The 16,287-nt window shown below is 45.9% G+C and overlaps 1 protein-coding gene across 6 annotated transcripts in view; it reads left to right on the plus strand.

Annotated features, from left to right (window-relative positions):
• The first annotated feature begins 14,921 nt into the window (after positions 1-14,921).
• NUP214 (nucleoporin 214) overlaps positions 14,922-16,287 on the plus strand; it is a 207,496-nt gene continuing 206,130 nt past the window's right edge. For all 6 annotated transcript variants that reach the window (XM_053695786.1, XM_053695791.1, XM_053695788.1 and 3 more), the window contains exon 1: positions 14,922-15,133. In XM_053695786.1, coding sequence (XP_053551761.1) covers positions 15,092-15,133 — 42 coding nt within the window. In that variant the 5' untranslated portion in view covers positions 14,922-15,091. The remainder of the gene's footprint in view (positions 15,134-16,287) is intronic.

Raw genomic sequence — 16,287 nt, forward strand, 5'->3', positions numbered from 1 at the left:
GCTTGTGGACGGAGCGGGTGTTGAGGAGGATGCAGTTGAGGTGGTTGTGGCTGTTTTTGCGTGGGTCGACAGGTTGTGGTCCGAAAGGGAGAAGGAGCAGTTGTGGCAGGTGAAGGGTCCTCTGGTGTGTGTCGGGGGCTGCATGGTGACAGGTGGACGATCTGCCGGTGTTGAGAGTGCATGCGTCGTAGAAGTGGCGGTTGCAGGAACCAGGGTTTGTGGCTCAGGGCGCTAATGGGCGCTGACAGGCTTGCCTATGGCACGCCAGCGTCACGTCCACCACTCATCGGTGGCCATTAAGTAGAAGAGTAAAGTGGGAGGGCTGGGCAGCTGGGAGGCGTGAAACGGCCCTCAGGATGGGTGTGGGCAGCGGGGAGCACTGGGGGAAGCTTAAGGAACAATGAAGGGGAAGCAGCTGGGGTAAGCTTAAGGAACAATGAAGGGGAAGCAGCATGAGTGGCAGAGAGGCACAGCCTTGTCAGACAATGCAATATCTGTTTGTATTTTATTATCTACCACTCTTTGGACACGTATTAGGATGTGTTTATTCCATCCTAAGTTTTATTACTAGCCATATGTATAAGGTTAAATGATCTCCTTGCACATATTTGATATTTATATTTTATTATCCAGTACTTAGCACATATCTGCTTCTGTTACGTAATGGTACAAGTCCAACTGTATTGTGCATATAATCCCATTTGCACATTGTGACGGATTACCGGCTACTCCGTCTGAATAACTCCACCAGTCGCTCTCACAAATCCTAAAACCCACCGCTATGTAGCGGAGAACAAGTGATAATAGCAATTCCCACCCAAAGACATACTAGCAGTCAGGTGAAAACAAGAAGAACATTTTATTTGGACAAATACACAACATTTATACAAAAACTCATCTTGATAAGAAACTGGAAAATCCCATAATTTTCCTGCCATTCCTGCCCCTCCAGACAGACTTGCGCCTCCATAGCAGCCACAGTCCCACAGAATCCCAGGGGTGGCGGTTTCGGGTGATCCCGACCCCAGGTGCCACAGTCCAAAAAGCGGTGTGATTCGTTACTGGGGACCAGAGACACAGTTCGTTGAAGTTATGGGGTTGGGGTGTCCAAAACCCCCGGTTTCCAAAAGAGCTCCCCTCCGGTAATTCCCCCACCTCTTGTCCTCCCTAGGGGCTACCAATCACCCAAAAAGTGGAGCTCTGGGGCAAAGGGCCGCTGGAGCAACCAGGTGTAAATTTGGCGGGTGTCCTGCTGTTCTGTGGCCGACCGGGAGTTCCAGGAGCCCGGCAAGCCTGAGAGGGGTTAGGCGGGTGTCGGTTGTAAGGCGTCCGACCGGGAGTTCCAGGAGCCCAGCCAGCCTAGGAGGGTTTTTCTGGTCAGAGACCAGCTCTTTGAAGACAAGTTCCAGTGGGACAAAACAAACAACAAGAAGCTCCTAGAGATCGCGGTTGCTCTGAAGAGCCCAAGACCGCTGAGAAACAACAGGGGTGAGGTAGTAGAGGGGTAGGGGGTTTAAGCCTTGCAGCCCCGTACCCGTGACAACTCCCCCCTTCCAGTTCGGCAGACCCAGCTAGATCCACACGGGTCTACTTGGGTCTGTCCGAGGGGCATTCTACGTCAGTCTGCCGGAAAAGTCCTCAGCATTCCCATTGTTTTTTCCCGACCTGTACTGAACGTTAAAGTTGAAGGGCTCCAGGGCTAAACTCCACCGTAACAGGCGTCCATTGTCTCCCGATACTTGGTTCAGCCACACCAAGGGGTTATGTTCGGTGAGAACAGTGAAAGGCCTTCCATATAGGTACGTTTGCAGCTTCTTGGGGGCCCATACCAGGGCAAGGCATTCCTTTTTCACCGCCGCATAGCCTACCTCTCTGGGTAACAGCTTCCTACTGATGTAGGCTATGGGGTTAGTCTTGTCCTCCTTCGACCACTTTTCTTAGGACTGCTCCCAACTCGAACATGGAGGCATCTGTGTGAACACAAAAACATTTGTTGGGATTAGAAGCGGCCAAGACGGGGGCAGTGACCAAGGTTGATTTGAGGCTTTGGAAGGCAGCTTTGCACTCGGGGGACCACAGGACCTGTCGGTGGAGTTTCTTACGAGTTAGGTCGGTCAGGGGTTTGGCGAGGGTACTATAATTGGGGACAAACCTCCGATAATAAATCGGCCATTCCCAAGAAGGCTAGGACTTGGATCCTGGTGCGAGGAGTGGACCAGTTTGCCACTGCCTCGACCTTGGCCGGCTCTGGACGATGCTTTACGCAGCACACTCAGTGGCCCAGATATTGGACTTCCAAACGGCCTATGGTGCACTTGTCTGTTTTCAGGGTTAAGCCAGCGGCTCTACGGCGATCTAGAACAACGCCTAGGTGGATTAAGTGGTCCTCCCAGGTGTCACTATAGATGGCAATGTCATCTAGGTAGGCATAGTCCTGGAGGCCATCTAGGAGGCGGCTTACCATACGCTGGAAGATAGCTGGGGCATCCTTCATCCCAAACGGCATGACCTTAAACTGGTAGAGGCCGAAGGGGGTGGGGACCGATTCAGGGGCTAAGGGGATTTGCCAATACCCCTTACAAAGTCAAGGGTAGTTAGGAAGTGTCCTCGGGCGATCATGTCCAACAGGTCATCGACCCGGGGCATAGGGTAGGCATCAGTGGTGGTTCTGTCATTGAGTTTACAGTAATCAATGCAGAACCGGGTGGTTCCATCTTTCTTGGGGACCAGCACCACCGGGGATGCCCAGGGACTGCTGGATGGTTCAACACCACCAATGTCCAACAATCCCCAGGGCTCCCAATGCATACTGTCTGACAGCTTCAGGTACCAGAATTTGGCTACGAGCATTACGGTCATACCACTGCTTCTGGTTCCCCTGAGCAACCTGAAGGTTTGTCCGCACCATGGCAGTGAGGTCCTTCAGCCTGTCTCTGAATTTTAGGACAAATACTCCACAAAGGAGGGTCCTCCCTCCTTTTCTGACCCCTCCCAGTGGGCTCTCAATAAGTCTAGGGGTCCCCTGATCTTCCGGCCATAAATCAACTCAAAGGGGGAAAAACCGGTAGATTCCAGGGGCTCCTCTCTATTGGCAAATAGAAGGTGCGGCAGGTACCTGTCTTAGTCTTTGTGAGTGGCCGATAATGTTCGAAGCAACTGCTTAAGGGTCCCGTTGAACCTTTCACAAAGCCCATTGGTCTGGGGGTGATATGGGTCACTGAATAGGGGTTGGATCCCGTACAGTTCCCACAACTTTTGGGTGACCTCGGCGGTGAACTGAATTCCCCGATCTGAGACCATTTCTCGGGGAAAACCCACCCTGGTAAATATCTGCAGCAGCGCATTGGCTACTGTCTCTGCTTGAATATTCATCAGGGGTACTGCCTCCGGATACATAGTGGCATAGTCTACCACTGGAAATATGCACTTTTTCCTGGAGGGACTGGGGCAAGATAGTGGGCCCTACTATATCTACGGTGACCCTGCTAAAGGGTTCATCAATAATGGGGAGGGGGTTTAAGGGGGCTTTGGTATGGTCCCCGGTCTTCCCTACTTTCTGGCATACCACACACGTTCTGCAATAGGCCTTAATCTCTTTTGTGATTCTTGACCAGAAAAATATTTGGGAAAGGCAGTGGTGGGTTCGGGAGCTGCCCAAATGGCCGGCCAGGGGGGATGTCATACCCTATGCGCAACAGGTTGGACCGATTCCTTTTCGGTACTACCAGTTGTCGCTTGGACACTGGCCCTTTCTACCTCTGGGAGACCCAGTACAGCAATCCGTTCTTCCATTGGAAACGCTCTTCCCCTGGGCCTTGGGGGTCGGCCCTTACGCGGGCTCGGAAGGCGGAAAGGGTTGGATCGTTCAGAGTTTCTTGGGCAAAGTCAGAGGGGGAGGCCCAGGATAGTGTATGGGGGGCAGGTCCCGGGGTCGGGCAACGGCGAGGCGGAAAAAGTTCAGGGATGTGGGTGGAAGGTCTTACCTGGGTCCCCAGCTGCGGTGCGTTGGCTTGTCGTTGGGCTTTCCCACGGGTGGTCACTGGCCAGGAGTCAGGGGGAGTATCTTCCAAAAACGTTGAAACAAGGAGGCCGAGGTAATTTCCCAGTAGGACCTTTGTGGGAAGGTATCACCCACATCAACAGCACGGCCCCATCGCCCAAGCCAGATGGAAACTGGCTATGGGGACTTGGACAGTGGTGCCTATTGCCACCTGAACAACAAGGGTCTGCCCAGTGGGTGTAGACAGGGAGGCCAGATGGGGCTGAACCAGGGTAATGGTGGACCCAGTGTCCCTGAATCCTTGGGCTGCCTTCCCATTGACCCAAACAGTCTGGTAGTGATGCTGACGGTTATCAGAGGCCACCAAGTTAGCTTCCTGTAGAGTGCCGACCTCCTCTTCAGCCCATTTGGGGTAGTCCACTGGGGCCAGGGCATAGACATAGTGGGCCGCAGCTTGGAAGGTCTGGGCTTGGGCGGTTACCCAGAAGGTAGACTAGGGGTGTCTTTGCTGAGCTGCTGGATAAGGTCAGTTCTGTGTCTTGCATTCCCACCTCAAATGTCCAGGCTGCCCACAGGTGAAGCATCCTTCGGGAATCCCTAACTCTTGCCAGGGGTTAATGTAGTGAACTGGTAAGTCCACTCTGCGAAAGGCTGCCCCTCTTGTTTCTGTAGTCATCTGGAGGGGTGGAATGGAAAAGCGGCCAAAGCCCGTCCAGACAGCTTGCCTATCAGGACCGATAGTCTGTCGCCATGGGCGACCCCCTGCAGTTCACATTGGGTCTCAAAAACCTGAAGATAACAATCAATCTCCTGAGGTGGCCGGGTATCATACAGAGTCAGTCACCACTCCACTTCCCTTTGTATGTCGGATGCAGTTGACCCCGGGGTAGATGTGGGGTACTAGGTACCGTGCTGGGTGCTGTAGGAGGTTGCTCATGGCCCTGATCATCATCCGACCCACCGGCTGCCTGGTCACCTTCCAGCATTTCTCGGGTAAGGGCTGGTCTGCTCTTGGGGCCCGCAGTCTTTACTTGGGTCTCCATCCGAACTTGTCTTCAGGTGGTGGTTTGAATGTTCCAGAAACTTGGAAGCATCCCACCGCTGCCACCAATGTGATAGCTTACCGGCTACTTTGTCTGAGTAGCTCAGCCAGTCGCTCTCCCAAATCCTGGAACCCGCTGCTATGTAGCAGAGAACAAGTGATAATAGCGATTCCCACCCAAATAACTAGACATACTAGCATTCAGGTGAAACAAGAACATTTTATTGGGACAAATACACATTTATACAGAAACACATCTTGATAAGAAACTGGACAATCCCACAATTGTCCTGCCCTTCCATACAGACCGGTGCCTCCATAGTAGCCACAGTCCCACAGAATCCCAGGACCCAGGGGTGGAGGTTTTGGGGTGATCCCGGGGGAGCGTTGTCATTTGAAAGCTCTCGGTCCCCAGATGCCACAGTCCAAAAAGCAGTGTGATTCATTACTGGGGACCGGAGATACAGTCCGTTGAAGTTATGGGATAAGGGTGTCCAAAACCTCTGGTTCCTAAAGGAGCTCCCCTCCGGTAACTCCCCCACCTCTTGTCCTCCGTAGGGGCTACCAATCCCCAAAAGAGAGCTCTGGGGCAAAGGGCCGCTGGAGCAACCAGGTGTAAAGTTAGCAGGTGTCCTGCTGTTCTGTGGCCGACCGGGAGTTCCAGGAGCCCAGCCAGCCTGAGAGGGTTAGGCAGGTATCCATTGTGAGGCGGCTGACTGGGAGTTCCACTGGGAGTTCCAGGAGCCTGGCCAGCCTAGGAGGGTTTCCCCGGTCAGAGACCAGCTCTTTCAAGACAAGTTCCAGTGGGACAAAGCAAGAAACAGGAGGCTCCTAGAGATCACAGTTGCTCTGAGGAGACCAAAACTGCTTAGAAACAACAGGGGTGAGGTAGTAGGTGAGGTAGTAGGGGGTTTAACCCTTGCAGCCCGGTACCCATGACACACATTTTGGTTACTATCACCATTTATTTATTAATTAGCACATATTTGTTCCTTTCATGTAACAGTACACGTATAATTGCATTGTGTACATAACCCCAATTGTGCATTTTGATTGCTATCATCATCCGTTTTTGTACCTTTAGACTAGCCATAATAAACAGGCTGTGAAATATAACACTATCTACCTATCTATACACATGAATATCTACATTTTATGATGTTCCCCTAGACTAGCCGTAATAAACAGGCTGTGGAAAAATGATATCACGTAACCAACCCACTTGACTGGCAGCTTAGATGTTATATCCCGTCCTAAATCTTATTTTCAAACCATTTGTGTAAATATGATTGTGGGTCTTTTTGTATCTACATTAATGTCTGTATTTTATGATGCTCAATTTTTTGTATTTTTTTTTTTAGCCGTATGTATAAGGATAGTTATTTCACTGTTACACACTGGTGTCTGTATTTTGTTTTAAATTAACACTCTCGGACTTCCACTGTGTAATACCACTAATATGTGTATCACATACTTAGTTATATCCATGTACTTCGGTTGCGATTGACAACCGTTTTGCCCTTTTAGTCTTACCATAGTAAACACTAGGTACAGACTACGTTACCATGTCACGTAACAGTGCAACAGACTATCACGTGATCGAGCTCCAACCTAATTAACATGGTGGGGCGTGCTCTTGGGGGCGTACTGCCGCCCGGTTCTTAAAATTCCCTTGGAAGCTAGCAGTTAGAAATGGAACCGTCTGAAGGATACGAAACCTTTGAAACACGTGAGGGATTATTCCTTGGGACTTTGCTTTTACCTTGAGTGTTGAATACACTTACACATTTTCAAGATATCTCGGATATTTCATTTTGGGATATACCTTCCGGCCATCATTGTGACATTTATTACTATTGTTCTTATCATCAAAACATTGTGTGCTTTCCAAGCATAAAGAGAGACTAATACATTTATTTCACATACAATTATTAACTATTTGTGTGATGCTATTTTTTACAATTGCACTTATCGTATTACTGGGTGCTCTTTATTTATAAAGAGAGTTTGATACACTTAATCGTTTCACAAAACTGAAACATACGATTATTAACGTATTGATTATATCCTTTTGAACTGAAGTCTTTAGATCTTTATTCAGCGCTGTCTCCCCCCCTCTCCCTCCTACTTTGTTTTTCTCCTCCTCTTACCTCCTAGTGAGGTTTAGCGGAGGGGTAACTCTATCTGAGATTATAGCAGCTTTTTAGGGCCTTAGTCTTTGGTATCATATGAAGTGAGATCTGCAGCGCAAACTTTTGTGCAGCTTGCCTTCTTCCTTTTTTGGGGGTAGTTTGGCATTCTATTTATATATATATATATATATATATATATATATATATATATATATATATATATATATATATATATATATATATAGAATTGAAGCAGTGTATTTACTGTAAATATTTTACATTCCTATGTTCTGCACATAGCAGAGTATGTTCTATGTATTTTTAAATATATATTCCTAAATACATTCAAATAAAGATACCAAGAGAATGAAGAAAAATGTATAATAGGAATAAGTTAAAAAGTTGTTTCAAATTGCTGCTAGAAGTAAATTATTTGCTATGAATTATGAAAGAAACTGTGTTTTATGTCATCTATGCTGTAGAAAATAAAAAATATAAAGTAAAATAATTTTAACAAACAATTTAATAAAAGAATTACTTTGTTATAACTACTTTTCTCCAACATTGGTGTGTCCGGTCCACGGCGTCATCCATAACTTGTGGGAATATTCTCTTCCCCAACAGGAAATGGCAAAGAGCACAGCAAAAGCTGTCCATATAGCCCCTCCCAGGCTCCGCCCCCCCCAGTCATTGTCTTTGCCGCTCTGAACAAGTAGCATCTCCATGGAGATGGTGAAGAGTATGTGGTGTTTAGTTGTAGTTTTTTATTCTTCTATCAAGAGTTTGTTATTTTAAAATAGTGCTGGTATGTACTATTTACTCTGAAACAGAAAGAGATGAAGAGTTCTGTTTAAAAGAGGAGTATGATTTTAGCAGCAGTAACTAAAATCAATTGCTGTTCCCACGCAGGACTGTTGAGCTGAGAGAACTTCAGTTGGGGGGAACAGTTTGCAGACTTTTCTGCTCAAGGTATGACTAGCCATTTTTCTAACAAGACTGTGTAATGCTGAAAGGCTGTCATTTTTCCCTCATGGGGATCGGTAAGCCATTTTCTTAGACTCAGACAGAATAAAGGGCTTATTATGGGCTATTAACTGGTGGACACTCTTAAGGGCTAAATCGATTGTATATTTAAGTTATATTTTGAAAGTTTGAAGTAATCTTCACACTTTTATTGTTTGGGGAACGTTTTTTATCGCCAGGCACTAGTTTAGACACCTTCCCAGTCAGGAAGGGCCTTTCACTATAGTAGGCAGAGCCTCATTTTCGCGCCATTATTGCGCAGTTACTTTTGAGTACAGTGCATGCAGCTGCATGTTTGAGGGTCTGGTATCCACTGAAAACGTTCCTAGAAGGCTTGAATTGGTATCGTATACCCCCCTGGGATTGGTAAAGTCGCAACAAAGGCTGTGGCTGGGACTGTAGAGGGGTTTCCATATTTTAAGGGTTAACAGCTTGAAAATTGGGGTGTAATACTTTGAATGCATTAAGACACTGTGGTGAAAATTTGGTAACGATTGGATAATTCTTTCATAGTTTTTCACATATTCAGTAATAAAGTGTGCCCTGTTTAACATTTAAAGAGACAGTAATGGTTTTGTTTTAAAACGGTTTTTGTACTTTATTAACCATTTTAAGCCTGTTTAACATGTCTGTACCTTCAGATAGATCATGTTCTGTATGTATGGAGGCCAATGTGGTTCCCCCTTCAAATATATGTGATAATTGTGCCATAGCGTCCAAATAAAGTAAGGACAGTACTGTCACAGATAGTAAGGTTGCCCAGGATGATTCCTCAGATGAAGGAAGTAGACATAGTTCTACATCATCTCCTTCTGTGTCTATACCAGTTATGCTCGCGCAGGCGACCCCTAGTACTTCTAGCGCGCCAATGCTTGTTACTATGCAACAATTGACGGCAGTAATGGATAACTCCATAGCTAATATTTTATCCAAAATGACAGCATTTCAGAGAAAGCGTGATTGCTCTGTTTTAAACAATGTAGAGCAGGAGGGTGCTGATGATAATTTTTCTGTCATACCCTCACACCAATCTGAAGTGGCAGTGAGGGAGGGCTTGTCAGATGGGGAAATTTCTGATACAGGAAGAATGTCTCAGCAGGCAGAACCTGACGTTGTGACATTTAAATTTAAATTAGAGCATCTCCGCGCATTACTTAAGGAGGTGCTATCTACTCTGGATGATTGTGACAATCTGGTCATCCCAGAAAAATTGTGCAAGATGGACAAGTTCCTAGAGGTCCCGGTGCACCCTGATGCCTTTCCGATACCTAAACGGGTGGCGGACATAGTGAATAAGGAGTGGGAGAAGCCAGGCATACCTTTCGTCCCTCCTCCTATATTTAAGAAATTGTTCCCTATGGTCGACCCCAGGAAGGACTTATGGCAAACAGTCCCTAAGGTCGAGGGGGCGGTTTCTACACTAGCCAAGCGCACGACCATTCCTATAGAGGACAATTGTGCTTTCAAAGATCCTATGGATAAAAAATTGGAGGGTTTGCTTAAAAAGATTTTTGTACAGCAAGGTTACCTCCTTCAACCTATTTCGTGCATTATTCCTGTCACTACAGCGGCGTGGTTCTGGTTCGAGGAACTTTAAAAGTCGCTCAGTAGGGAGACTCCGTATGAGGAAGTCATGGACAGAATTTGCGCACTTAAGTTAGCTAATTCCTTTATTTTAGACCCGCTTTGCAGTTAGCAAGGTTAGCGGCGAAAAATTCAGGGTTTGCAATTGTGGCGCGCCGAGCACTTTGGCTAAAGTCTTGGTCGGCGGATGTATCTTCCAAGACAAAATTGCTTAATATCCCTTTCAAAGGTAAGACCCTTTTTGGGCCAGAATTGAAAGAGATTATTTCAGAAATCACTGGGGGAAAGGGCCATGCCCTCCCACAAGATAGACCTTTCAAGGCTAACAATAAGTCCAATTTTCGTTCCTTTTGCAATTTCAGGAACAGACCGGCTTCCAACTCTGCAGCCTCTAGACAAGAGGGTAACGCTTCCCAGACTAAACCAGCTTGGAAACCAATGCAAGGCTGGAACAAGGGTAAACAGGCCAAGAAGCCTGCTGCTGCTACCAAAACAGCATGAAGGGGTAGCCCCTGATCCGGTACCGGATCTAGTAGGGGGCAGACTCTCTCTCTTTGCTCAGGCTTGGGCAAGAGATGTTCAGGATCCCTGGGCACTAGAAATAGTCTCTCAGGGTTATCTTCTAGAATTCAAGGAACTACCCCCAAGGGGAAGGTTCCACATGTCTCACTTATCTTCAAACCAAATAAAGAGACAGGCATTCTTACATTGTGTAGAAGACCTGTTAAAGATGGGAGTGATACACCCAGTTCCAACTGTGGAACAAGTTCAGGGGTTTTACTCAAATCTGTTTGTAGTTCCCAAAAAAGAGGGAACTTTCAGACCAATTCTGGATTTAAAAATTCTAAACAAATTTCTCAGAGTTCCATCGTTCAAAATGGAAACCATTCGAACAATTTTACCTACAATCCAGGAGGGTCAATTTATGACTACCGTGGATTTAAAGGATGCGTATCTACATATTCCTATCCACAAAGATCATCATCAGTTCCTAAGGTTCGCCTTTCTGGACAAACATTATCAGTTCGTGGCTCTCCCATTCGGGCTAGCCACTGCTCCAAGGATTTTCACAAAGGTGCTCGGGTCCCTTCTAGCGGTTCTAAGACCAAGGGGTATTGCAGTGGCACCTTACCTGGACGACATTCTAATCCAAGCGTCGTCTCTTTTCAAAGCAAAGGCTCATACAGACATTGTTCTAGCCTTTCTCAGATCTCACGGGTGGAAGGTGAACGTAGAAAAGAGTTCCTTGTCTCCATCGACAAGAGTTCCCTTTTTGGGAACAATAATAGATTCTTTAGAAATGAAGATCTTCCTGACAGAAGTCAGAAAGTCAAAGCTTCTAAACGCTTGTCAAGTTCTTCACTCTATTCTGAAGCCTTCCATAGCTCAGTGCATGGAAGTAGTAGGGTTGATGGTTGCAGCAATGGACATAGTTCCTTTTGCTCGAATTCATCTAAGACCATTACAACTGTGCATGCTCAAGCAGTGGAATGGGGACTATACAGACTTGTCTCCAATGATTCAAGTAGACCAGATGACCAGAGACTCACTCCGTTGGTGGTTGACCCAGGATCACCTGTCTCAGGGAATGAGTTTCCGCAGACCAGAGTGGGTCATTGTCACGACCGACGCCAGTCTATTAGGCTGGGGCGCGGTCTGGGATTCCCTGAAAGCTCAGGGTCTATGGTCTCGGGAAGAGTCTCTTCTCCGGATAAACATCCTGGAACTGAGAGCGATATTCAATGCTCTTCGGGCTTGGCCTCAACTAGCGAAGGCTGGATTCATAAGATTCCAGTCAGACAACATGACGACTGTAGCTTACATGAACCATCAGGGGGGAACAAGGAGTTCCTTGGCGATGAGAGAGGTGTCCAAAATCATCAAATGGGCGGAGGATCACTCCTGCCACCTATCTGCAATCCACATCCCAGGAGTAGACAACTGGGAGGCGGATTATCTGAGTCGTCAGACTTTCCATCCGGGGGAGTGGGAACTCCACCCGGAGGTGTTTGCCCAGTTGACTCAATTATGGGGCATTCCAGACATGGATCTGATGGCGTCTCGTCAGAACTTCAAGGTTCCTTGCTATCGGTCCAGATCCAGGGATCCCAAGGCGGCTCTAGTGGATGCATTAGTGGCGCCTTGGTCGTTCAACCTAGCTTATGCGTTTCCACCGTTCCCTCTCCTTCCCAGGCTTGTAGCCAGGATCAAACAGGAGAAGGCCTCTGTGATTCTGATAGCTCCTGCGTGGCCGCGCAGGACTTGGTATGCAGACCTGGTGAATATGTCATCGGCTGCACCATGGAAGCTACCTTTGAGACAGGATCTTCTAGTACAAGGTCCATTCGAACATCCAAATCTAGTTTCTCTGCAGCTGACTGCTTGGAAATTGAACGTTTGATTTTATCCAAGCGTGGGTTTTCAGATTCAGTGATAGATACTCTGGTCCAAGCCAGAAAACCTGTGACTAGAAAGGTTTACCATAAAATATGGAAAAGATATATCTGTTGGTGTGAATCCAAGGGATTCTCCTGGAGTAAGATTAAAATTCCTAGGATCTTCTCCTTTCTCCAAGAAGGTTTGGATAAGGGATTGTCAGCGAGTTCTCTAAAAGGACAGATTTCTGCTTTGCTTGTCTTGTTACACAAACGACTGGCAGCTGTGCCAGATGTACAAGCTTTTGTACAGGCTTTGGTTAGAATCAAGCCTGTTTACAGACCCTTGACTCCTCCCTGGAGTCTAAATTTAGTTCTTTCAGTTCTTCAAGGGGTTCCGTTTGAACCCTTACATTCCATAGATATCAAGTTACTATCTTGGAAAGTGTTGTTTTTGGTTGCTATTTCTTCTGCTAGAAGAGTTTCTGAATTATCTGCTTTGCAGTGTGATCCACCCTATCTGGTGTTCCATTCAGATAAGGTTGTTTTGCGTACCAAGCCTGGTTTTCTTCCAAAAGTTGTTTCCAACAAGAACATTAACCAGGAAATAGTTGTTCCTTCTTTGTGTCCGAATCCAGTTTCAAAGAAGGAACGTTTGTTACACAATTTAGATGTAGTCCGTGCTTTAAAGTTCTATTTAGAAGCAACAAAGGATTTCAGACAAACTTCTTCTTTGTTTGTCGTTTATTCTGATAAGAGGAGAGGACAAAAAGCTACTGCTACCTCTCTTTCTTTCTGGCTGAAAAGCATCATCCGATTGGCTTATGAGACTGCCGGAAGGCAGCCTCCTGAACGAATCACAGCTCACTCTACTAGGGCTGTGGCTTCCAAATGGGCCTTCAAGAACGAGGCTTCTGTTGATCAGATATGTAAGGCAGCGACTTGCTCTTCTCTGCACACTTTTGCCAAATTCTACAAATTTGATACTTATGCTTCTTCAGAGGCTATTTTTGGGAGAAAGGTTTTGCAAGCCGTGGTGCCTTCTGTTTAGGTAACCTGATTTGCTCCCTCCCTTCATCCGTGTCCTAAAGCTTTGGTATTGGTTCCCACAAGTTATGGATGACGCTGTGGACCGGACACACCAATGTTGGAGAAAACAGAATTTATGCTTACCTGATAAATTACTTTCTCCAACGGTGTGTCCGGTCCACGGCCCGCCCTGGTTTTTTTTAATCAGGTTTGAAAAATGTATTTTTCTATACACTACAGTCACCACAGCACCCTATAGTTTCTCCTTTTTTTCTCCTAACCGTCGGTCGAATGACTGGGGGGGCGGAGCCTGGGAGGGGCTATATGGACAGCTTTTGCTGTGCTCTTTGCCATTTCCTGTTGGGGAAGAGAATATTCCCACAAGTTATGGATGACGCCGTGGACCGGACACACCGTTGGAGAAAGTAATTTATCAGGTAAGCATAAATTCTGTTTTTAAATGATATCCTCTGTAATGGGAATTTTTGTTTAAGATTCCCTACACAGTTTGTGTCTCCCCTAAATACAAGTTTTGCCTTTATTTTGATCATATAATAGTTTGCTTTTACAGGACAAAATATATACCACACACAAATGGAAAGTGTAAAAATGTAGTTTATAGATTAATAAATAAAAACTGAGGTAAAAAATAAAATTGAAAAGGCCTGGAGACTTATATAACTTCATAAATAAATACAGGTAGCCCTCAGTTTACGCCGGGGTTAGGTTCCAGAAGGAATGGTTGTAAATCGAAACCGTTGTAAATTGAAACCCAGTTTATAATGTAAGTCAATGGGAAGTGAGGGAGATAGGTTCCAGGCCCCTCTCAAAATTGTCATAAGTAACACCTTATTACATTATTTTTAAAGCTTTGAAATGAAGACTTTAAATGCTAAACAGCATTATAAACCTAATAAAATAATTACACAACACAGAATATATAATTAAACTAAGTTAAATGAACAAAAACATTTGCTAAACAGCATTATAAACCTAATAAAATAATCACACAACACAGACTTCACTTGCATTTTTCGGCAAACAGTTCTTTCTATGCATTCCAATCTGGACTGATTCATAGACAGGAAGATCTTGTTCGTTTGAAATCTGCTCGATAGCCCAGGTCTGGTTAAACTGATTAATTTCAGCTTGCTTGGCTTTGCTGCAACACAAGCGGACAGCTCCACCTACTGGCTATTTTAATAAATGCACTGCTTCTCAATGCTTTTCAATAGCAGTCACATGACTGGAAAAAAGGTTGTTATTCCGAAACGGTGTAAATTGAACCGTTGTAAAACGAGGGCCACCTGTATTAAGGAAACCTTATTGTAAGGATGCTGTTGATATACATCGAATTAATACAATAGAAATGAAAAAAAATTAAATGGGGGCTGCAATAAATTATTATTAAAAATTAAACTAGCTGACAAATAAAAAGTAATTTTGCGTGGGACTTTCCGTTGACTAAAAAATGTAGAAAAAAATCCGTGTGACTAATATGGGGACAGTCATGTTATTTGTTTAATTACAAAATGAATATATTACCTCTTCTATTTATAAAATTATAACATAGAAAGCATTTTGAAACATTGAAAAACGAATATATCACAGGCAAATTAATATAATATGATTTATTTTCACTACTTATAGATTTTCCTTCATTTTGCGGAACAAAACTTTACCTCAGCGTCCTGACTGAGATACACGTCACGCGCATCAGTTTGCCCTTAGCAAAAATGGCGACGAGTTCCAAAATACTGGAGTCGCATTAGGTGACGCAGATACCGCTAGCCAGAGACTTCTGCTAGTTTTTTTTTCCCGCTGCGACACTTTCTGCTGTCTAATACCGGAGCCGTGAGCGGCTTATCGATCGCGTGCCCGTGGGTTTTACTGTTGTGCTGCTAACATGGAGGAGGACTTGGACCTGCCAGCTGAGAGGGAGACTAAGGTAACCGCACTTGGCCTCAAAACATGAGTTAACCCCTTAGCTGCCAGGGCATGCTGCATCACATTATTTCGTTGTGTTGCAGCGCTCTCTGGCATTCAAATGGTTCATTATGATATTGTAAAGTATATTATCTCCCTGAAGCAATTCGTATTGTAAATTGTTTTGGTTTGTTACAATATTATGTAGCTGATTACAGTGCTGGCAACAGTATAACAAAGATGAGCCGTTAAGAAAACTATGTTCCAGGGACACAGTTTACCCATTGATCATCACGCATATGAAAGAATAGCAGTTAAACATTCAATAATTATTTTCATTGAATGACAGCTCATACACACTGACACCCTGATACCTCACACACTGACAGGCAGCTCACTGACACCTCACACACACACTGACAGCTCACTGACACCTCACACACACACTGACAGCTCACTGACACCTCACACACACACACACTGACAGGCAGCTCACTGACACCTCACACACACACACACTGACAGGCAGCTCACTGACACCTCACACACACTGACACCCTGATACCTCACACACTGACAGGCAGCTCACTGACACCTCACACACACACTGACAGCTCACTGACACCTCACACACACACTGACAGCTCACTGACACCTCACACACACACTGACAGGCAGCTCACTGACACCTCACACACACACACACTGACAGGCAGCTCACTGACACCTCACACACACACACACTGACAGGCAGCTCACTGACACCTCACACACACTGACAGGCAGCTCACTGACACCTCACACACACACACACTGACAGGCAGCTCACTGACACCTCACACACACACACACACTGACAGGCAGCTCACTGACACCTCACACACACACACTGACAGGCAGCTCACTGACACCTCACACACACACACTGACAGGCAGCTCACTGACACCTCACACACACACACACTGACATGCAGCTCACTGACACCTCACACACACACACACTGACAGGCAGCTCACTGACACCTCACACACACACACTGACATGCAGCTCACTGACACCTCACACACACACACACACTGACAGGCAGCTCACTGACACCTCACACACACACACACTGACAGGCAGCTCACTGACACCTCACACACACACACACTGACAGGCAGCTCACTGACACC

This window comes from Bombina bombina, chromosome 12 (genome assembly GCF_027579735.1).
Source record: "Bombina bombina isolate aBomBom1 chromosome 12, aBomBom1.pri, whole genome shotgun sequence".
Classification (NCBI taxonomy): Eukaryota; Metazoa; Chordata; class Amphibia; order Anura; family Bombinatoridae; genus Bombina; species Bombina bombina.